Source organism: Brassica napus, chromosome A10, assembly GCF_020379485.1.
Source record: "Brassica napus cultivar Da-Ae chromosome A10, Da-Ae, whole genome shotgun sequence".
Lineage (NCBI taxonomy): Eukaryota > Viridiplantae > Streptophyta > Magnoliopsida > Brassicales > Brassicaceae > Brassica > Brassica napus.
The window spans coordinates 3,525,942-3,550,098 of NC_063443.1; the positions used below are offsets into that span (position 1 = coordinate 3,525,942).

The 24,157-nt window shown below is 31.8% G+C and overlaps 4 protein-coding genes across 6 annotated transcripts; 2 read left to right on the forward strand and 2 right to left on the reverse strand.

Annotated features, from left to right (window-relative positions):
* Nucleotides 1–2,285: 2,285 nt before the first annotated feature.
* On the forward strand, nucleotides 2,286–3,606 carry LOC106449699 (AP-2 complex subunit sigma). 3 transcript variants are annotated; one of them, XR_007317488.1, is made up of 7 exons: nucleotides 2,286–2,449; nucleotides 2,520–2,618; nucleotides 2,682–2,732; nucleotides 2,805–2,978; nucleotides 3,080–3,139; nucleotides 3,255–3,473; nucleotides 3,531–3,606. XR_007317488.1 is itself a non-coding variant. In XM_013891426.3 (6 exons), exons 1-6 carry the CDS (start codon nucleotides 2,447–2,449, stop codon nucleotides 3,294–3,296), a joined length of 429 nt encoding a protein of 142 aa, XP_013746880.1. In that variant the 5' UTR covers nucleotides 2,286–2,446; the 3' UTR covers nucleotides 3,297–3,483. The 3 variants fall into 3 exon arrangements, 1 of the variants encoding a protein (XP_013746880.1); XR_007317487.1 differs by having other exon boundaries at nucleotides 3,255–3,453; nucleotides 3,511–3,606; XM_013891426.3 differs by lacking the exon at nucleotides 3,531–3,606 and having other exon boundaries at nucleotides 3,255–3,483.
* Nucleotides 3,607–3,807: 201 nt separating this feature from the next.
* Nucleotides 3,808–4,411, reverse strand: LOC106377444. The gene has a single exon (XM_013817685.3). The coding sequence runs from the start codon at nucleotides 4,294–4,296 to the stop codon at nucleotides 4,021–4,023; it is 276 nt and encodes a 91-aa protein (XP_013673139.1). The 5' UTR covers nucleotides 4,297–4,411; the 3' UTR covers nucleotides 3,808–4,020.
* A 4,420-nt stretch (nucleotides 4,412–8,831) lies between these two features.
* LOC111201281 (mitogen-activated protein kinase kinase kinase 20) lies at nucleotides 8,832–11,837 on the reverse strand. Its single transcript, XM_022692960.2, has one exon. The coding sequence runs from the start codon at nucleotides 10,440–10,442 to the stop codon at nucleotides 9,348–9,350; it is 1,095 nt and encodes a 364-aa protein (XP_022548681.2). The 5' UTR covers nucleotides 10,443–11,837; the 3' UTR covers nucleotides 8,832–9,347.
* A 6,435-nt stretch (nucleotides 11,838–18,272) lies between these two features.
* On the forward strand, nucleotides 18,273–20,072 carry LOC106365737 (probable RNA 3'-terminal phosphate cyclase-like protein). The gene is made up of 5 exons (XM_013805214.3): nucleotides 18,273–18,533; nucleotides 18,736–19,064; nucleotides 19,154–19,329; nucleotides 19,414–19,627; nucleotides 19,727–20,072. The coding sequence occupies exons 1-5, from the start codon at nucleotides 18,329–18,331 to the stop codon at nucleotides 19,934–19,936; spliced, it is 1,134 nt and encodes a 377-aa protein (XP_013660668.2). The 5' UTR covers nucleotides 18,273–18,328; the 3' UTR covers nucleotides 19,937–20,072.
* The last annotated feature ends 4,085 nt before the right edge of the window (nucleotides 20,073–24,157 follow it).

A 24,157-nucleotide genomic window follows, 5' to 3' on the forward strand; every position in this document is an offset into this window, starting at 1 on the left:
GTTATTTTTAAATGTAAATTTGAAAATTATATTAAAAAACTTTGACTTCTCTCTCTACTTCTTCTAACCTCTTTGTACACAGCTTCTCAAACATAATTCAGTTCCAGTGGCCGGTGGCTTCATAGTCGGCGCTTCGCCAGTCACCAAACCACTTTTTTGTTTTTTTTTCTTCTTCTAAATAGCTTTGATCTTCAGATCGATAGTAAGCTTCCACATAGTCGTATTTCTCTTTGCTAGGCGACTTTTGTGTGTTTGTAGCTTAACCTTTCGTTGTTCTTCATATCAATTTTGTCGACTTGTTGATCGGATACCCTATCATGTATCAACTTTATCTCTTTTTAAAAGGGAATCAAGATTTTATCGATCGTAGATTAGCCATTTTGGCTTAAAGATAAAGATTCTCTGCTAAAAATGATGAGTGTGATGGATATCTTAGGTCCTCTTGAAATGGATTAAGGAGAGTCTGCATTTTGGAAACAGTCTGACAAGAATCTTGCTTTCATCCGATTTAAACTTCCTTCAGTTTAACTCTCGGTGGATCATGGTCCATATGATTATTGGTCTTGGTTGGATCGAAAGGTTCTTGATACGGAGGACAAGAACTAAGCTAATTGAGGTGTTGCAGTGGCTTTAAGTGAAAAATCATCGCCGAAAATTTCTTTCCATCAGAGACAGAGTCAAAGGCGGTTGAGAAAAGGGTGGTGGAGCCAAACTCCGTGTTCCACACAAGCATCAGGATTTTGCCATGTAGCAATTGCTCATCAAAAACCCCACACATGTTGTGACAAAGCTTGTATTATAATATGTTTGTTTATGTGTTGGGCTTTAGACCATCTTTGTACTTTTTTTAGCGGGAAAATTGTCAATTTCAATCTCGATAGTTTTTGTCTTGCTTTTTCCTACTTAAACTTTGTTATTGTACCTATTTCATTATATATTAACAATTATTTCAAATAAACTATCTGAACTATCAAATTCAAGCCAAAATAAATTTTGACCAAAAAGATGTTGGTCATCCATCTATAAATATTTAAAAAATACAACCAAAACCCCTAAAAATCTATAAATACCCAAAACTTAAGAATATATCCAAAAATCCAAAAAAACTATAAATACCCAAAATCAAAAAATATACTTCAAAAAAAAAATCGAAATACAAAAAAATACATAAAAACAATTAACATATAATATAATATTTCATTATTTGAGTATACGATCAGTTTTCTTTGAGGAACCAACAATAAATTATGTCTAGAATCCAAGAGTATATGGTCTAGAATTACATATGAATATTTTACTCGATCAAATAAATGAATAATTTAATTTATTACTTATTTTTGGTAACACAATATATTTTATAATTTTAGGTTTTTTATTTTCTTGGATTTTCTCATATTCGAAGTTTGGGTATATATTAATATTTAATATATTTAAATTTGCTGGTTATTTGAATTTTTTTTTAATATTTATAGATTTTTTGGTGTTTCAAGTATGTTTTAGAGTGTTTGTGACTTTTTCAGGTCATAGTTTTAGCGACAACTTCTCTAACCACCCAACTCTTACCGAGAGACTTTGCTAGCCAAAAATTTTGGAAATTTTTAAATAGATAAAAGCCCTGAAACACCTTTGTTGCAGTGTTTGTGACCTTTCAGGTTACACAATATGCAACTATTCAAGAAAATTATGAGATCTTTAGATTTTGTATGGTCTCTTGTTATGATGTGTATCATCAATCTATCTTTTGTTTTATCTATGTTTGGTTTGTTCAACCCTTAGTGGCTTTGATGTACTTTTTTTGCGGAGTTGAATTCTTTTAAATTTCTAACAAAAGTTTGGTTCGACCCAAAAAAAGGACCAACAATTATTCGGTCAAAATTGATTTTGGCTTGTAGTTTACTTGATATTTTTTTAGAGCATTTCTAACCCACCTCTATTTCTACCTTTATAATAGTATTTAGAGCCAAAATTATTTTAACCCATCTTTATTTTTGTTTCTAAAATAAAGATTATTATTTTTTACTCTATTTATAGAAGAAGAAATAGCATTCATCTATATTTTGCTTTATATCTAAAAATTTCTATTTTAGAGAAATATATTATAGTAAAACTCATCAATATTATAGATTTTATCTATTTTAAAGGTAAAAATAGATGAATATATTCGAGATAGTCTGAGATGAAATAGGCACGAAAACAAAAGTTTTGGTAGAAAAACTAATCGGAAATTGTGGAGGTTGAAAAAGACTTTTCTCCCTGTTTTTTTAGCCCAAGAGGCTTTAACGAAAACAAAAACAGTTGACAAAAGAAATTGAAAATGATATTAAAAATTTGTGGTATAGTTAGAATTCCTCCTTTGTCTAAGGTTTGTTCAAAGCGAGAGAGATCTGAATCGAAGCAAAATTGGGTTACATCTCCGGTCTGATCGCTCGTGAAATCTCCAGAGAAAATGGTTGCTGCTTTGCCTCTTCTCCACTTTGTTGATCCTTCTCTGTGTCTCAATTTCTATTGTCTGTTTGCAGATCCGATTCATATTATTGCAGAACAGACAAGGGAAGACTCGTCTTGCCAAGTACTATGTCCCTCTGGAAGAATCCGAGAAACACAAAGTCGAATACGAGGTCTCTCTCTCTCTCTCTTTCAATCCTCTGGATCCTCTTCCTGATTCTTAATCATCTCCTCAGGTTCATAGGTTAGTGGTGAACCGCGACGCAAAATTCACCAATTTCGTTGAGGTTTGTGCTTTCGTTTCTCGATTTGATTTAAAGTTTGTAGCTTTGTGAATGTGTGTCACTCTCATGTTTCAGTTTAGAACACACAAGGTGATATACAGGCGTTACGCTGGACTGTTTTTCTCCGTGTGCGTGGACATAACGGACAATGAGTTGGCTTACCTTGAGTGCATCCATTTGTTTGTGGAGATTTTGGATCACTTCTTCAGCAATGTCTGTGAGCTTGATTTGGTCTTCAACTTCCACAAGGTATACCATTCCTCTCTTACCCTTCTTATGTATATAATATATGTGCAAGCATTGAGTAGAAATCCTCATTTGTGACGACTATATATGTTTCATTTTAACAGGTGTACTTGATACTTGATGAATTCATTCTTGCTGGAGAGCTCCAGGAAACAAGCAAAAGGGTATTTGACTTTTTTTTTTTTTTCAAGCTTTTTTCTTTCAAGACAATGTATCACACACACACACATGCTCCTTCTTAAACGCTAAAGGTTTGGGAAACAACTTTTTGACTTGCAGGCGATCATCGAGAGGATGTCGGAGCTTGAGAAGCTAGAGTGATTGATGATTGTTTCTCAAAAAGCTGGGTGTTATTGTTTAAGATGTTTTCGGTCATTCTTTTCCTTGGCGTGTCCAGAGATTTGATATGGCTTTGTTGAGTTGAAGACAACAATGGTGATGTTAAGTTTGTAAAAGGATATAAAACGATTCTGTTGAGATCACCATTCAAATTTGTTTTGTCTGAGAATATGCTATCTGAGAATATCCTGTTGAGATCACCATTCAAATTTGTTGTCTTTCAACTAGTGAGGTTACTTGCTAGTTACCACAGCCATTAACGTATGTATAAAGAAAATGTTTGGTATGAGCATATGCTATCTGAGAATATCCTAAACCAAATTGATAAGTAGAAATATCAAGAAGTATAGTGACAATTAGTGAGAAGTGTTAGGGTATTACAAGTTTCTTTTGTGAATCAGTTTCTGGTTATATAAGCTCTACCTAATTATCTTCCAAATCCATCGATGAGACTCAGGTCACATAAACTCTTATTTCAGTGACAGAAACCTGACAATAACTCGATAAGCATTCAATGGCTATGCTCTTCAAAAGCAATGCAATCACCAACATACAGTAAAAAATCAAGTAACGCCTGTCCTATGGAGTGCATCAGATAAACAAAACAGACAGCTAACATATGCAATCCATAGAGAAAATAAAAAGACAGCAGTTTGAGTAATGAAACAAGGTATTTTAAAAGGAGCCAGGAAGTCCATAATCCATATCAAATCTTTGTCTTCTTGGGCTTCACAGGACATTTGACAGCATCATCCTCATCTCCTTCATCAGACAAGCTTTCATCAGGGACATGATCAGGAACATTATGCTTTGTAATAAACTCCTTGAGTATCTTCATACTTTCCTCTTTCATCGAAACCAATTGGTCTAAAACAGTGTCACCTTGGACTGCATCAACCGTGTAGCTCTCTGTTCCAAGTTTGAACGCGACTTTAACCAGATTCTTCCCAGGTACTACTGAGTCGTGAGTCTCAATCTCCATTATCAAGCCTGATATTTACTTCTTTAACTTTCGATTTCGAATCTGAAACAAAAGAGTTGCAAGCATATATTAAGCGTAGAAGCCTAACGAATTTAGATGAAATTAAGTTGGGTACCTGAAAAGAAACAAAGACGGGAGACGAAGGCGACGATTATGAACAAGGAAGTTACAAAATTAGGGTGAACAAATATTAGGAAGCCCATTTACCACAAAGCCCCAAACATTTTTCTTTTAGGAAATTGCACCCTCAAACTCGAGCCAACTTCTCACGTGCCCCCAATGTGAAATGCCAAATCTCCAATAACCTCCTAGAGTCTCTTATACCTCTATTTCATAATTCTTTTTTTGATCAAAATCCAAACTCCCAAATCAAATTCTTTCCGGTAATCAAAACTAAACCCTAACCCCCCTATAGATTAGTGAACCCATGGGCAAATATTTAAATTCTATACCTTTTAAATTCAGAAAAAATATTTTAAAATCGTTTTTAATCACATTTTGATGATTTTTTCGAAAATATGGAAAACAACGTTTTTGGATTTTTGAAATATTTTTATCAAATTCTATAAATCAAATAAAAAATATTAACGTCTCCATTTTAATTTTATGATTTTTTCGTTTGACATATAAAATTAAAAGAACAAAAGCGACCTTTTGAGATTGTGTTATGAGATATAGGAGTATGAGAGGATTTGTCTCCTCAAAGAGCCCGGATCAAAAATCTAAAATACTCTCTTTGTATAAGAAGCTCATTTAACCAAAAACTCAAACAATTGTTTTTTTGGAAAATTACATATTTACCACTTTTATGATACCAATTTTCATTTTTACCACCACTAAAAAGGCATTTTCAAAAATACCTTCTTCATTAAGTGGCAAAAGACTCTTACGCCATTGTTATTTATATATATAATAAATTATTATTTAAATAAAAACATAAAAAAAAATTAAAAAAATTAAAAAAATTAAAAAATTAAAAAATTAAAAAATTAAAAAATTAAAAAATTAAAAAATTAAAAAATTAAAAAATTAAAAAATTAAAAAACTAAAATATTAAAAAATTAAAAAATTAAAAAATTAAAAAAATTAAAAAAACTAAAAAATTTAAAAAAAGTAAAAAATTTTTTTATGTTTTCGAATTATACTTTTTCAAATTCGAACTTTTTTATAAATTTCTTTTTGAAAAACGAAAATTATGTTTGAAACTATTTTTTAAAATTTTTATATATTTTTTAAGTATTTATTTATATATTTATTAAAATCCTAAATTTCACATTCCAAAAACCCTACCCCACCCCTCAACTCTAAACCCTAAGTCTAAATTAGTTAACTCTAAGGGTTTAATTGTCTTTTATCCTTCATTAAAAGTGAGGGTAAAAGTGGTTAGTGTAAACATGAAAAGTGGTACTATGAATGTGCTATTTGTGACAATTTCCCTAGTTTTTTGGGAAATTGCACCATATAACTAAAAATAAAGTATTTGAACTAAAAAATATAAAAAATCTCTAATATTCCTAAAATATATATTATGTTACCCTTTACTTGCCGGTTGAAAAAACAAACAAAATTTCTTATATTATCAGTCACCAACATAATATATACTTTTGAAGTAATAAAATATTTTCGTTATATCTATATTTTTTTATATGAAAAATATAAATTTGTATATAATATGATTTATTAAAACATTTACACAAATAATCTTGATGTTAGAAAAATGAATATTTAATCGATTAAAAATAGTTTATAATTAGATGATTACATAAAATAATTAAGTAACATACACTGACATATATTTAATCGACTAAAAATAGTTTATAATTAGTATTATTTAAAGGTTTTATTTATTTTTCATATATTTAGTTGACTATAAATCTTTAAATTACAGCAAAAAAATCAATAAATTATATTTTATTATATAATATTATTTTCAAATACAATCGCAATTGTTTTACTGTTTATTTTTAAGAGATATTAAAAAAACTAAAAATAAAATTTTAAAATAAACGCCGTTTGATCAAATAGTTACAAAATAGTTTAATGAGATAGATATATTATATTTTATCATTATTAAAGTTATTTGTTCTCTTAATAATTATGTTTGTGGAACTTAATATAACCATAATCAAAATACCAAAGCAAATATGAATTCTCATTTTCATATTGTTTAAAATAAATTTTAGTTTCCATTCAATAAATCAAAGGTATAAAAGTTATTAAGAATTTATAAAATATTTTAATTATTGTAAATATTGATATGTGTTCATGAACTTCCAATAATGTATCAGCTACTATGCATGTAACTTCCTATTGATCATCGCTTTATTTTTTAATATTTTTTAAAAACATCAACATATACTTTGATAAATATTATGAAAATACATGCACATTTAATGATAAATAAAATTGATTTGATTTGACTGAATTATAACAAAAAATAATTATACTTCATTTTGAATTTGAAAGAATATATGTAAATTAATATACTCACAAAATGAGTGACTCGACTAATCTAACTTATATCTAAAATCATTGATTTAACTACAATATAATAAACAATTTTATAAGAATATTAATTTATTTTATAAATATAAATCATAGGACAACTCAAAACATATTAAAATGAAAATAAAATATTAACCAACTGTTACAATTTAGTTCTTATGTAAAATTTATATATATGCAGACTTCAGAATATTATCGTTATATAAATTTATGTATTTTGGAATCATACACTTTAGTTTATTTTTTATTTTATTCTAAGCACAATATATCTTAAGTTATACATAATCTTCGTAAAATATATTTACATATCTAAGACAACAACCACCTAAGTGCAAATAAAAAATTAATCAAATTTTTATATATTTAGAATAAAAAAATATTACAGTTGAATTCAAAGATACAATCCAATTTACCTAAATGATAACTAAATCGATTATAAAAACAACAAAATCTAACATATATAAAATCATATGTATAATTAAATTAATATAATATTATTAATATAAATGATGCATACAAATTATAAATTAACTTGAAATTAAAAGTAAATAGCAATCAATTATTATGGTATATTTATGTTAGAAATATTTATACCTGTGCATTAGCACGGAAAAATCACCTAGTTATAATATAATTCTCAACAATACATTACTTATTTTCCAAGGTTTCCAACTTCGTTTATTGTATTGATGTGTAAGCAGAGATTTTACATTTAAAAAAAAAGTTAATGTGCTAGAGATAGTAAAATCATCAGCATCAAATAGTCTCTTTAGATGTGTCTCTAGGCCTAATTTTATTAATATTCTTATTAAGGAATTAAATTTTAATGTCAAAAAAATATAGCACCAATTAGATAATGACACATTGTATCATTGTCTTTCAAAAATAAATGAAACACTATTGGATAAGAACATGTGTTTTCTTTTTCTATACTTTCTTTCATGCTTTTTACTATTCTAATACTCCCTCCGTTTCAAATTATATAATGTTTTAGAAAGTTTAAATTATTTCAAAATATAAAATATTTTGAAGTTATAAGATTAACTTTAACTTTATCGAAAACTGTTCAACTAATAAAATTTTATAGTGTTTTTATAATTGGTTGAATGCTTTTAAAAATTATATTTACAAAAATGTAAACTTTTTTTTTATCTTTGTATACTTAAACCAAAACATCAAATATTGTGAAACATAATGAGTATTATATAAATTAAGAGTTGCTCTTACCAATGTGAATGCTCTAAGGTGGAAAATCAAAGTTGGCCTTTGGCAAAAATATCATAATTGCACAACAGCAAAAGGTTTATCTGTAGAAGAATTATATTGGAGTGGTGTTCAAAAAAGAAGAATTATATTGGAGTAAGGAAATTATATAAAACCTGGATTCGATGGCATCCAACTACACTCTATCATGTGGCCACCCGGATATGAAACCACGTTAAAAACTCAATTCATTCCACTGAAATATATACAACTTCTTCGGCAGCTATACTAACAACGCGTATTCAGACACATTTTGGTAACAGATAAAATGTTTGGCTAATCAGAATTAAAGTTTGTTGCTTGACAATATATATGATTCTCTCTAAAGCGTCCAAGGCAACATTTCCCAGAACATAAAAGCACACACAGAAGAGCGCTTACAGGCTCTAGAGGTCGAGGTCGAGGTCGAGTTGTTTCTTGTGAACCGACGTTAACTGTATTTTGACATACACCAGATGTAACCAAATTAGAAGTTGGGACCTCTGTTGGCTCCGTAGATTGCTTAAAAGGTTCCGCATTAAGACCACAGTCGTTAAACCCATAAGCTCTCCCTCCACCAGCAACCCCTTTCTACTGGCACAGTCATATCTTGAGATTCTAAAGACTTTTTACAAAATTAGATTTAGATCAAACTTACTGATCTATAAAAGCTAATTCCTGCTATCACATTCAAGACTAACTAGTTGCATCTGTAGCTGTTAATTATCTTCATTGGAACTCTTGTGTTGGTTTGTTTAGTTGTAGATGAAAAACTAATGAGCATTCATTCATCAATGGTTTCTTTTCAGGTATATTAGGATACCCAGTGTTAAAAGATGTTTCTTTTCGATTGCTGACCACAGTAAAAAGATCGAGACTGGAGTTTGCAGAGAAGAGATCTCTGTATAGTGGGAAATATAGACTGAAAAGAAGTATTATATTAGCAGCTATAGTCTCATAGTGAGACCTCGGATAAACGTAAATTTGCTCTACGAGCTAAGTAAGAAATATTCTAAACTTAATCAACAGAAAATATACACTAAAATTAATGGATATAAAGTACAGTCTACATACTAAAGAGTTATTAAACTTAAATGAACCGGGTCTACTTACTAAACATTAATGGACAGTATCTACTCTCTACATGCTAAACAGATGCTAAACGTTCAATGAACAGACACTAAATTGAAGTCAGTCGATTTCTTCAAAAAATTTGAACATATAAACAAGAGTCCTCCCAAACCTTAATGAACAGAGAGATAAACGAGAGTCCTACTAAACCTTAATGAACAGAAACTATCAGACTAAACTCTTAGTGAACCGACACTAAACTGAAGTCGATGAATTTCTTCAAAGGCATGATTCTTCAAACTCAAGACTTTGTTTAGAGTTCTCTTAAAACGTGGGTTCATCCTCAACTTCAGAGACTCCTTGTCCGCAACAAGAACAGAGTCCTTCGTTGATTTCTTCATGGAAGTTGTTCGTCTGATTTTCAACTTCAACAACCTCAGCAGAAACGAGTTTAGGTTCTTCTCCTCTGTTTTCTTCTCTCCCTCTTCAACTTGTGGACGAGGAGGCAAAAACGGATGAAACAACAACTCATACGCGCTTCCCCTCTCCTCAGGATTCCTTGAGAAACACGTTTCGATAAAATCCTTTGCATGGGAAGGCAAACTCTGTAGGATCTTTGGAGCTTCACCACAACGGAGACGAGCAGCTATATCACTGACTTTAACACCTTCCCATGGAGCCACGCCCGTGTACATCTCCAGAACCAGACATCCCACCGACCATAAATCTAGGGTTTTGTTGGCGACGCCGTCACGGACCGACTCCGGCGGCATGTAATTCGGAGTACCAACCCACGGAAAATCACTCGCCCAGGAATGAGCAACTTGTCCTACTTCCAGACAGTTTCCAAAATCAGAAACCTTCAGCTCGTACCGTGATGTCGAAGAAGGGAACACAAGAAGATTGTCTGATTTCATGTCGCAGTGGACATAACCGTGGCCGTGGATCGAGACCAGACCTTCGAGAATCATCCGCGTGAAGTCCTTGATCAACGGTTCGGGAAGCTTTCTGTCGGGGTAAGTGTTCAAGAAAGCGTTTAAACTACCTTCGGAAGCGTACTCGAGAAGCAATTTGTAAACTCTGTTTCCGTAATTGCTGAGGCCTTCTTCGAGATAGTCTCCGAAACATGTGATGATCCTCGGATATCCTCTGAGTTCACGCAGAATCTGAAGCTCTCGGTTGAGATTGTCGTAGTCTTCCTCGTACGAGTTCTTTACGGCGGTGAGAAACGAAGAGCCGCCGTCGTCGGGATTAGTGTAGCGAACGAGATGAACGTAGCCGTAAGAACCTTCCCCAAGAAATTTGATGAATTCTTCGTTTGAATGCATCGTTTAAGTTTGCAGACGGACTTGCTTTTAGGGTTTCGAAATTGTATCGCTCTGGACAAAAAAAATTACACTGAAGAGTGAAATAGAAAGAAGATTGTGGAAGATATCGAAAAAGGAAATTGTAGCGAAAGAGAGGAGTGATTATCAGACTTTTATAGACTTAAGTCGGTGACTAGTATGCAAGAAAAAAGGAAATTTCAATTAACTGAAAAAAGGAAATTTCGATTAACTGAAAAAAGGAAATTTCGATTAACTGAAAAAAGGAAATTTGAAACCCCGATATAGGAGTAAAAACAAAAGGAAATCAACTTATTAAAGTTTGTACTACTTACAAATTTCGAATTACATAACAGTTTTTTTTTTAACTTTTTCATAAAAAATGGCTGACACGGTCTATTTATCCTCCTAAATATTATATAGCACCATACAAAGTTAAATTCTTATTTTATACCTTGAAAATTAAATACCAACTAAGATTTTGATCCGCGCTTAAAAGCGCGAGATTTTTTTATTGATAAATTTATTGTTTGTTAGTTCACTAATACATTTAAAACTACGCGTTCGGTTTCGATTCAGTTCTTTTTAGAGTTTTAGTTCGGTTTCGATTCGATTTTCGATTTTTGATTTTTTTATTCAAGAAATATAGAAACTGTTTAGTTATTTATTCATGTCACAAAAATTTAAAATATTTTATTTAACGTAAATCTTAGAAAATTTAGGAAATCTAGTTATATCACCTAACTAATTGATTAAATCATTGTTAAATAAATATATAGTAATATATTGTTGGTATAAATCTTAGATAAGATCAAAATATTAATAATCTAGTGAAAAGGTCTAACAACCTTTTATAAGTAGATTTTTCAAGAGTGCTTCCCTTTTAATAGTATAGATTTCTCCATAATATCAGTCTAATTTATATCTATCCCCAAATATTGCTTATTTCTGTTTGCGATTGAAACCAAAGACCAAAACCCCGCAGCAGGTAAAATGATTTAGAAACATATAATACTATTTAAGCAGAATTTTTCATAGGATTCTACCTTTATTGTGAGATAATTACAATATCATGCAATTCCTATATGTATGCATAGCATAATTGATTAATATTAACCAAATGATTAATTTAGGAAATATTTCAAAACTAAAAAATAATTATATATTTTCTTAACATACTATTATATTTATTATCCTAAAAATTATTTACATCAATTTCCTAAAAAAAGTACTCACTATAATTTCTTATATAATACTTTTTTTTGAGAATATTATTCTTTTGCAGTTTAGAGTTTTTTTTATAAACACTTAACTAAACACTATCTATATATTTATTAAAATAATAATGAAAAATTTTAAGTTAATTTTTGAAAATGAAAATTCACTATGTAAAATTGATATTATAAATATGTCAGAAATGCTAGAATATGTAAACAAATATGTTAACAAACAATCCATAAAATCTTTTAACTTAACATATCAAGAATATTTTTTGAAATTCGTCAGAACAAAATTATATTCCTCAGAAAAATATTGTTAAATATATTTTTATCACTAAAAATTATATCGAATTTTAAAACATTAAAAATCATTTAAAATAATGGAGGACGAGTCTAAATAGACAACCTATAATATTTTTATTCTAATATATATATAGAACTTTAGTTAAATTTAGGAAATTAATAATATTAACAAATTATATAAGTTAACATGCTATATATGGGTTATATTGTTAAATATATTTTTATCACTAAAAATTATATCGAGTTTTAAAACATTAAAAATCATTTAAAATAATGGAGGACGAGTCTAAATAGACAAACTATAATATTTTTATTCTAATATATATATAGAACTTTAGTTAAATTTAGGAAATTAATAATATTAACAAATTATATAAGTTAACATGCTATATATGGGTTATATACGGATCCTCGGATCTATCTGTTTGACCACGAATCTGGATCGTTTCTGAAAACACTGCTTGAAACTCAAAAATTATAATAAAACAACTTTAAAACTATGTGTATACTAATAAAAATTATAGATTCAAGCATATTTTATCAAAAGGATCAATAGAAAATTACATGAAATGATCATTGGCTCCCAATCACTCGTCTGAGACCAGCAAACAGTAATAAATTTAACATTTACTCTGACCTTACAGTGGATTCCCTCATCAATGCTGCATCGGGTACATGAAAGTTTTAGGCAATTTGGTATTTGGTAGATTCTCAAGATGTGAAGATCATAGAAAGTATTCCATTGAGCATGATTCAGATGGAAGATAGTAATGGCTGGCACTTCACAAATAATGGAAAAATACACAATTAAATTTGGATATCAGGTGGAACAAGTCTATCCTGACAAGAAAAAACTGCCATCAGTGATCGGTCCCGCGCTCATTTCGTTGAAAGTGTATTGCTGGAAAATATGACATCCACCGGAAAACAAAGCTTTTTCTATGGTAAATAGTGTCAGGATGTATAGCAGTTAAGAAAAATCTGCAAGGGAGGGGGATGCAAGGTGATGTGTATTGTATCAGATGTGGTGCACCAGAGAATCAAAAAACCATGTCCACCGGCGGTTCAAGTATCCATCGAAACAGATTTTTTTTCTTTTCAATCAATTTTCCCAAATATGGATCATCTGTTTTGGAGAGTTTCTCCGCAAATGGAAGATCACCAATTTGCATGGATATTATGATACATTTGAAAGGGACGAAACAACAAAGTTTTTAGTAATTTGGATATCGATCCCAAAGACACTTTAAAATTGGCAGAAACATAATCTTTACTTGGGGCAAAAGCACAATCATCAATTACACAGAGGGTAACTCAAAATACGGAGGCATGAGTCACGAATTTACCAGCCATACCAGGAAGATGGTGCTTTACGTATGGGTCATGAAAAGAATGAAAAATTTTCAGGAAAAAATTGGTATAGTATCTATCTATAAGGCTTTGACGGATTGATGAGGGCAAGAATCATTAGGGCTATTCTGTCTCCCCTTCACTCGGAGGTGATGTGATCATGGATCAGCTATTTGATGAAGATAGTAAGATCAAGGACAAGTCAGCTGATGAATAAAAATAATGATAATATTAGCTCTTTGAAAATCTAATCCATCTCCTGTGTGGACAAATGGACGGGTAATCCATTTGGAGACTGCTCCGTAAGTTGAGTCTACCGCTCTTCAATCCAAGCAACAACGTCATTGTGGATCTTGTCTGAGTTAGGATCCATGAAAAACACTGGTGTGTATGTGTCTTGTGTGTATACTCGAAAATATCGGGAAAGAGATGGTAATTTTCCTTCCTTTGCAGCCTAAAAATAGATTGAAAGTTAGAATAAAGTTAAAAATTATACATGGAAGAAATATATTTTAATAACTTACAATCTGTAGACGGTGATACATCATAGTTTTATATGTTTTACCATAATATAAATCCTAATTTAGAGTCTTTATTATATGTTAGAAGTCGTTTTAGAGTCTTTGCATGTTTAGGTACGTTTTAGAGAATTTTGGAAATTCTGGAGAAATTTGGATGATAAATAAAAGTGATGCTGAAAATATAAAAGCCGGAGTCTGTAATTACACTTGGTGGCGATCGATGCCCAACCTGACCAAGCAAACCGACATGTTTTAATGATGTTTCAAGAAATTGCAGTTTAGGCCACAATTTCAGACGTGATCTAGACCTATATATTCTATTATTAAACCACCGTTTAGAGTAGACTGCATTTACTTTTAGGGAGTTTATAGAGACATGTCAGAAGGCAACCATAGACTATAAACCAAATTCTGAATCTCATAATAAGAATCAGCAAACAAGTTGTCTTCTATCAAATACTCTTTGAACAATTTATCCCATGCATCCATGCAATTCTTAGGTAAATTATGACAAGTTTTGATAGTTATCATCCTACATGGTAGAGACAATTTAGTGAGACCTTTTCTACAACATGTGTAAATTGGCTAATTCACAGCATCTAAAATTTCATAAAAAAATTTTGCATTTAGGTTCTTCAACATTTCTAATTTTATCAGCTATTGAAGTAGTTTCTAAAAATGCATATGTAACCGTGTGGTGAACCCTATAATGATCTACCATCTGCTACTTCTGATGGTAACTATTTTATTATGGAAACGAATTGGTTCTTCATTATTACCAGCATCCTTAAAATTACGATTACAATTACAGCTACTAGTTTCATTCTCACCATAATCCTCTCCATGTTGAAACCAAATATAGTATTGTGGTGTAAAACATCTACTTACTAAATTGTTCCATACAATTTCACTATAGACAAGTTTTGTATTCTTACACTTCTGACATAGACATAACATCTTATTGGTTTCCTGCGTGATCGGTATACTACTAGCCTGGTGCATAAATATCTCTAAACTGGTGCATGAATATATCTGGACTATTGAGAATTTTTTTTCCGTCACTCTTTCGTTATAATCTTTGTGTATATACATCCAACTTCGTAACTTTTAAATTTTGCCATCATCAGACATTTGTTTTCTATCTTTCATGTTTTTGGATTTTTTTTTGTTTGTGTGTTTCATTCTCAAGTGAAATGACATATTTATAGGAATTTTTTGTTATAGATAGGTAAGAATTTAACAACTGATAACCAACAAATGGTTTTACAAGAATTTTACATCTCTATATCAACTAATTTTCCACAAAATTTGTTAGGTATAGCCCATTACAAACACATTTCCACCAATGTTTTGAAAACTGGACCAGACATTGATTTGGCATTTTAGGTGGGTAAATGGTCGGACCGGTTCAACCGGATTTAAATTTTAATTTAATTTAATTAAATAACTCTATATATATGTATAACTATAAAACTATTTTTATAAAACTTTATATCATTTTTATAAACCTAAAATGAATTTTCTAAAAATAATATAATAGTTTAATTAAACTAATTTATTTAGATAGATATTAAAATGCAATATGAATTTTATGATTTTGTTTTTCAAAAATTGCAATTTTTTTTAACTTTCTAACTTAAATTTGAAAAACCGGATTTTAATATCAAATCGGGTCACTGGTTTTAGTGAGTTTGACCAGTTTTGATGGGTTTATCGGTTTAACTCAAATCCAGTTTTAGACAAATTGGAACCAGATAAAAGAACAAGTCACAGCCGGACCGGTCCGACCAGCTGTCCAGTCCGGTATGTTTTTCAAAACATTGGTTTCCACCTAACGTATTAGTTTCACTCGTACATTCGTTGTTAAAGAACGATAAACACATTCATCGTAAAATGGTAGTTACTGTACAACTCTTTTACAACAAATCTTTTTATACGTAAGAATTTCGTCGTAAAGTTACATGTATTAGACTACGAAATACTTTCCTTGTAAAGTTACTCGAATCACGACGATTATCTTTCTCGTCATAACATCCACGTCACCTCGACATTAATTTACGACGATCCAAATTTGTTGTAACCTTATGCGCATGTTTTCGCGTAATGGGGGTACAAAACACAAGAGCTAGCCTATCACTCTTACATGCAGAATTTGAAGCTCTCATCGGGCAATGGATTGCATGAAAACTCACTGAGAATTTTATGTGAATTTATGCAATAGATTTTTCTTAGTTGGTGAAGATAGTTTCGGAACTAGAAGACTAACCCACTTTTGTAACTCACTTGGAAGAAATACAAAAACTGAAGAAAAGTTTAAGCACATTTGAGATTATACATGTACACCATACTCAAAACATAAAGATGAAAAAATTTGGATGCAATGCTCAGAATCATTACTTTGCTTACAAAGACACAAAGTCTTGGTTAGAAAAATAATGATCAAATCTGTTTATATTGACGACAAATTTCTTTTGGGTTTTTGGACTAGATAGCAAAAAATATAGAAGTATATTAGGTAAGTGGATAAGATACTGTGCATTTTTCAGTAATACCGAGAGTGTCCTTGGTCATATAAAAAAGAAATACAATTGGAAAATTAAAGAATCTGAAGAGACGGTTGCAGAGAGAGAGAGAGAGTGTGATAATAATGCAAAGAATCAGAATGTTCAAAAACTTTTTCTCTTGACTGCAAAAACCCAAAGAGGTTTGATATAAATTTGTTTCTTAGTATATCGTCTCGTTCTGAACCAATATCTCATTTCTTAGTTCTGTCTGCAAAATCTCTTTTACCAATCCGTAATGGTTGCTTCAAGATTAGTCGATTTTCCAGAAGACATAGTAGATGGAACATAAGTGGATTTACCTCAGATGATGTTCGCGTATGGAGAGGAACCAGCGGGCGTTAAGGTTCTGAGTTACCAGTCTTCCCGATCAATCAATACCATCCTTAATGCTCTGAACGAAGATGAGATCCGGTATCTCAGAGAGTCATCTTATGAGATGAAGTATCCTATATTTGTAACCGGTTAATTCTGTCTCGTTAATGCAATTTCAGATTTCGGGCGCCCTTTGTCACGAAGAAAATTCTTCCCTACCAAGGGGTGGTCGGCTGGGTGAAAACAACCATCAATTCACTCCACTAGCACGTGAAGATATTGAAGTAAGGATTCAATAATGTAGATATGCACACTACTTTCAAATATCCAGTTACTAATATTAAAATCCGGAGAAAAATATATGTTTCCCTCTACCTCTTGGCTTCGTTAATATGGTAAATCTAACATCCAAGTTTCGTTATTTGACAGAGAACGGACGCAGCTGAACAGGAAACCATGATCCTATGGCGTCGAGCACTCCCCACCTTACGTTCATAACAGCGACCAACATTTTCTAAAATATCTTGCTTTGAATCCCATTTCGGACAAACAATTAGTAAAATATCTTACAACTCTTCTCTCTTCAATTATTAAAGCTATATCCGGTTTCAAGCTCTTATATCATCAATTACCATCAATCTATCCGGTTTCAAAACGTAGTTTGTGTTTCCATACAGTATCAATAGAACTTAATTTTTTTGGCATCAGCCCTGGTAGCAGATAACACATACGTAATGAAAAAGTTTTAGCTCGAGGGCAAAATTGGCATCTCAGCGCATAAATAACATAGTTTACTAATTATTTTACAAAAATGCACACTTTTGAAATTACCATCTACAATTTGTATATTGAGCTAAATAGGCCTTTCTTTTTAACCAATCACCACTATAAAAGATGATGCTCAACCGACGATGATTCCAAGTGTCCATGAAAGATGTGAAAGCAATATATCATTAAAGCCCATTCCAGAAGCAAGTAGACAACATGTCGCATAACCACACTATAATCAGCAATAGTCGCTTATGTGCTAACATGAGTGTCATTCCATTCCATTTTGAATTTGAAGGTTACTCTCATTTCAAGGACGTACGTTGTTCAACTTAAAATTGTTTGTCAATAAATAAATTTAGTTAACTCAAGCTGTTGTAACTGACGAAGCCTTTCGGCCAAAACCGAAACTTACAATTGCCCGAAGCTTTTATACATTTTAATTTGAGTATTGTTTAATCTGAATTCGGCGCGTATGAGTTGAGGGTACTCGGTGGTAAATTATTTGAAAGACTTTTATTAATTGATCAAGCGACTAATTACATAGGAGAAATATTTTTGGTAGTTTGTAAATCATAATTATCAAACATTAAAGAAACAAGTTTCATCAAGTAAATAAAGCTCGTCTCATCAGGGTTTCCACCTGATCTTTGGGTCCTATGTGATGAGACTTGTTTGAGAGATGTATCTCTCTACCAAATAATATCAGTTTTAAAGCAGCCGTGGAAAGAAATGTTTCAAAGGGACTAAAGCCCACAAAGCAGCCCAAAACAGAAATTGAATAAAAGGTCTCACAAAACAATTTTTAGGGTTTAAGAAGAAAACTCCATAGAGAGAGAGAGAGAAACGCAATGGGGAAGACGACGTACAAGCGGTTGAAGGGGAGCCAGAGCTTCAGGCAGAGGCTACTTCTCTCGACCCTTTCTTCAACGCCTATCATCATCGATGAGATTCGAGCTGACGACATGATTCCCGGCCTCCTCCGTCACGAGATGTCTCTCCTCCGCCTCTTCGAGACTGTCTCCGATGACTGCGTCGTTGAGGTTAATGAGACCGGTTAGTACCTATTCTAAAGATGGTTGCTTTCTTCAGTTCAGAGTTGCCCATCTTAGGACACGGAGTCAAAATCTTAAGATACTTACATTGTTCTGTAATTGAAGTCTGAAGTGTGGAAGCATCATTCAGTTTGAATTATATTATTGAACACTTAACTGAAAAACTTTGATATTTTTTCTGTCTGAATTGGTCACTGTGGCAGGGACTCGGTTGAAGTACAAGCCTGGAATAATAATGGGAGGGAAGAACTTGGTTCACAATTGTGCCCTGACTAGATCCATGGGCTATTATCTGGAGCCTTTACTTTTGTTAGGATTATTTGGAAAGAAGCCACTTTCGATTAGGCTTAGAGGTGTTACAGATGATCCAAAGGACCCTAGCGTTGACACATTCCGTAACGCTTCTTTACACATCTTAAAGCGTTTTGGAGTCCCTTCTGAAGGTTTAGACCTTAAAATCGAAGCCCGTGGAGTTGCTCCAGAGGGAGGTGGAGAAGTTCTTCTAACTGTTCCAAATGTTCAGACTCTAACCGTCTGTGCTTTCTTCTCATTTTTGTTTTCTCTCCTTGTTCACTTCATTGCAGACTTTTTCTTTATCTATTTTATATTTCTCTGCTTCAGGCGGTCCAGTGGGTAGAAGAAGGAATGGTGAAGAGGATACGTGGTTGGACTTTCTCTGCAAGAGTTTCTAGTGACTTTGAACATTCCATGAGATTCGCGGCTCGTGGTATCTTTAACAACCTCTTGCCTGATGTTCACATCTTCAACGATCACAAATCTGGGCCTCAAGCTGGAAAGTAAGTAAGAATGATTTCAACTTTGAGCAAAGAAAAAGAGATATATTTGATTAAAAAATATCTCATTTACTTTTGACACTGCAGATCACCTGGATACGGAATAACATTGGTAGCAGAAACCATAGAAGGGTGTTACATCTCTGCAGATACAACAGTGTCTTGTGGAAGAACAGATGAGACGGGAGAGGTCGATGAAGAGAAGCAAGAGAGAAAACCAGCAGAAGACACTGGAGTTGAAATAGCTTCATGGCTTCTTCAGGAGATTGAGAAAGGTGGAGTTGTTGATTCAACACACCAGGTACGTTTTCTAATGATTAACATAATAAACACCAAGATCGATCGCTTACAAAGTAAAGACTTTTAGGTGAGTATTGTTGATTGTCTGTTTTCTTAATAGGGATTGTTGTTTATACTATGTGCTTTATGCCAACAAGACGTGTCAAAGGTTCGAGTGGGACCGTTATCTCCTTATGGAGTTGAGACGTTGAGGAACTTAAAGGAGTTTTTGGGAGTTACTTTTAGCTTCAGACCTGATCCTTCGACATCAACTGTGGTACTCACTTGCGTTGGAAGTGGTTTGGTTAACCTCTCTAGAAAGCTGTCTTGATTTCTCACCTTGTTACACAATCAAACCAGCTTTGCAGGTTTGTCTGAAGGAAAACGCTCTCTGTTGTTTAAATGGATGTGTTATAATTTATGACATACTTTTGGGTAACTCATGATTATCCTGTATTTTTCTTTCACTCCTTAAATCTCTTAAGCTCGGGCTTTTATTTTTCTGAAAGAGGAATGTGATAATGGAATTCACAAAGCATAGAGCTACATAGGCTTTGGATTAGGGCGTTCAGGTCTTCGGGTTGGGTCGGCCGGTTCTTTTCGGGTCCGTGTTTTTTCCGGTCTTAAATATTTAGACTCAATAGGTACTTAGAAATTTTCTGTTCGGATCTGGGTCGGTTCTTCTTGGGTCCGGGTCGGTTCTTCTCGGGTCTATAATTAAAATACCCGTAATTTTTTAGGTCTATATCAGGCCGGGTTCGGGTATTTAGGATTTGAAAAAGACATGACATATCCAATTCTATCAAATTTAGTTGACATTTATCATATATATCTAAAATTTTGCAAAATAACTTAAATGAAACTATTAATAATTAAATAATTTTTAAACTCTAAATTTTACATTTTAAAGCTTCATACTCCCTCTTTTCTTAAAAGTAAGATTTTTTAGATTTATTTTTTGTTCCAAAATGATAGATTTTCTAAAAATTTAAGGTATAGTAGTTAATGTTGAAAAGTTGTATACTTTTAAGAAACATTAATTGAAAATATTTGAATTAGTTGAATATTATTGGTTGATATTTATTGGAAAATGTATAGTAAAATAAATGATAAATTAAATTGTAAAAAATTAATTGTTTCCTTAATATGTGTAAATTCTCTAGAAAATCTTCTTTTAGGAACAGAAGGAGTATTACTTAAAAATGTTATAAAATAATAACAAATATTGTTAACAAAAGATATTTCAACTAAATCATAAAATAATATATAAATATATATATATATAATAAAACATAAAACATCGTAGTTTTAGATATACATGTTTTAAGTCAGGTACAAATCGGTTCTTATCGGGTCCGGGTCTATTTGGGTTGGTTCCTTTTGATTCTGGTTTATTCGGTTAGAAAAAAATTAGACCCAAAAAGTACTTTTAAATTTTCGGTCTGTTTCCGAGTCAGGTATTTTTAAGTCGGTTCGAGTTTTCGGGTCCAGGTTAAAATGCTCTTCCCTGCTTTGGATTGAAATAGAAGATAGAAACCAACTAAGATTGAGAGAATGTTGATACTTAGTCTCTTTCCTTCCTCTGAACATGGATCACTCTCATCAGCACTGAGTTTCTTGTTGGTTATTCGTTTCACTTTTGCCATGTTTGACTCAAAATTCAATATTTATCTTCAATAATACAGTAAACAGAAATGGGGTTAAGCTAATGTAAGATATAAACAGAGTTTGAGGCAATACAAACAGAAATAAGAATGGCTTATTAAACCCTGTTAAAAGAAACTAACTCTTACAAACTACGGAAAAAATAAAGCGTCATTACTAAGAGAATGAATTACAGAAACCACATGTCGTCTACCTTTCTTTCACGAAACTGCTGTTAGATTTTGATCGTTTGAGTTGCCACGGAGGTAAGCAGCCTCGGTGATTGTAGGAGTAACGATGATGTTGAAAACTGTTTTTGTCTCATGGAGATGGAAGACAAACAGTTGAATGAGCTTCTAAGACTTTTTTTTGACTAAAACTATGTACAACAAACCGTTTTCATAAAACTTAACACTGAAATTAAAAAAAGTACATCCCATTTAAAACTTAAAAGTCAAGAACATCACTGTAATAAACTTAAAAGTATATCAATTTCAAAAACTGATTATTTCAATAAAAATGGAATTCTACATCCCATTCAATCAATATATACTAATAAAAATTAAATGTATAAACTATTAAAAACGTCGACATATGATTTTGGTTTTCATGGTTTTTTTTTTGGACCTGCAATAGGGTAAAAACGAAAATAAGTAACATGTAGTAAATAAAAGGGTTTTTAGTAATTAAACCCCTCAACTAAAGATGAATCGTAAAAAAAACCCTCAACTAAAAATCCTGTGAAATAAACCCTCAACTTTAGTTCCGTTAACATATGTTACCCTCCGTTTAAAAAACCGTGACGGAGGGTGACATATGTTAACGGTTTATAAGTTGAGGGTTTATTTCACTGGATTTTTAGTTGAGGGTTTTTTTCACGATTCATCTTTAGTTGAGGGGTTTTATCACTAAAAGTCATTAAATATTATTAAATTATTTATTATCATTTATACATTGTTTTAAGATTTATAAGCCTTTAAAACTAATTTATAAATTTTAATACATTAATATATTTGTATATTAATTTATACATCTTAAATTAATAATTTTTAACACTACTTACAACTTATTATAACTTTGAAATATTAAATTATTTGATATTTGGAAATAGTGATATAAAAAAATTTGTGTGTTTATATCGTCATTGTCAAATATGAAATAATTAAAAGTTTCTAAGTTATATTAAGTCTTAAGTAGTGTCGAGATAATTCATCCATGAAGTCAATCTTTCTATTTAGAGTATGACGCACTTTTTCTTTTTTTTCATGATTTCTGTCATCCGGTTCATACTTCTCCCCCCTCCAAAATAATGCATGATTATTTTTATTATCATTGATTTCTGAATAACTACATTATATTTTTATTTTCTTGATCAATAATATATTTGAAACATAAAGTAATACAATAAATCAAGAACAATATAGAAAAATAGAAAAGTATGAGTCTGATGACGAAAATCATGAAAATAAGAAAAAGTACGTCATACTCCAAATAAAAAGATTGACTTCATGGATGAATTATCCTCAACACTACTTAAGATTTAATATAACTTAGAAACTTTCAATTATTTGATATTTGAAAATGACGATATAAACACACAATTTTTTTTATATCACTATTGCCAAATATCAAATAATTTAATATTTTGAAGTTATAATAAGTTGTAAATCGTGTTGAAAATTATTAATTTAAAATGTATAAATTAATTTTATAATAGATTAATGTATTAATAATATACATTAGTTTTAAAGGCTTACAAATCAATCTAAAACAATGTATAAATGAATAATAAATAACTTAAAAACCCTTTAATGACTTTTAGTGATAAAACCCCTCAACTATTTTTGAATCGTAAAAAAAACCCTCAACTAAGTTTTCAACATTATAAACCCTCAACTTATAAACCGTTAACATATGTCACCCTCCGTCACAGTTTTTTAAACGGAGGGTAACATATGTTAACGGAACTAAAGTTGAGGGTTTATTTCACAGGATTTTTAGTTGAGGGTTTTTTTTACGATTCATCTTTAGTTGAGGGGTTTAATTACTAAAAACCCTAAATAAAACTATAGGAAATACCTAATAGTTAGTTGTCTCCCACTCAACACTTTATTATAGTTATTTAGCTTGACTTTTGGAGGTTGTGTTTGGCTAATAATGATCAAAGTGACCACTTGGTTGTATGCAAGTGTCCACTTCATTTGTGCTCATCTGGTACCAAGCGCCAATGAAGCTTCTGATGGCCTCATCTCCTCTGTTCCATTGATTCTTCAATCTTTCTCTAGCGACCTCAATTGCATGCATCCTATGCTGAAGATTCCCAATATTGCGCTGTTGCATTACAAGTCTTGCATGTGTTGTTTCTGAGATGTCCTTCAGCTCCTGGTAGACATCTTCTTTCAGCAAGTCTTGAGAGAGAGTGATCTCATCAAGCTTATCACGTAGTGACTTCTCGATAACCAGCTTGCTTGGTCATGCTGTGTGGTCGCCGTCGATCGATGGTCGAGTCCTTTTGTCGATCGATGGTGACGATTCTGATTGAGAATCGAGTTGTATCTGAATTATAACCATCTCCTGTTACAAAGTGTCCAGGCGTGTGGTCAAGAAATCTTTGCTATCACGTAGTGGGTAGTAAACACCATCAAGCCGATAGGTGAATGATTGTAGCCTTTCTTCGAATGGTGCTAAGTGAGCGTCAATCAATGCTTGGATGCTAGCGTCGATCGATGTTTGAGTGCGAGTGTCGATCGATGTTGGTCTTCCTTCGCCGACTCCATGCTGTTTCTGAAGCATGGCTAGGTCTTGATTCATCTCCTCCGTGCATGTGGTTAACCAGCCGATACTGTTGTCGAATGGGTAGTAGACATCATCATGCTTCTTTGAATGATAATCATCTCAAGTTCTGATA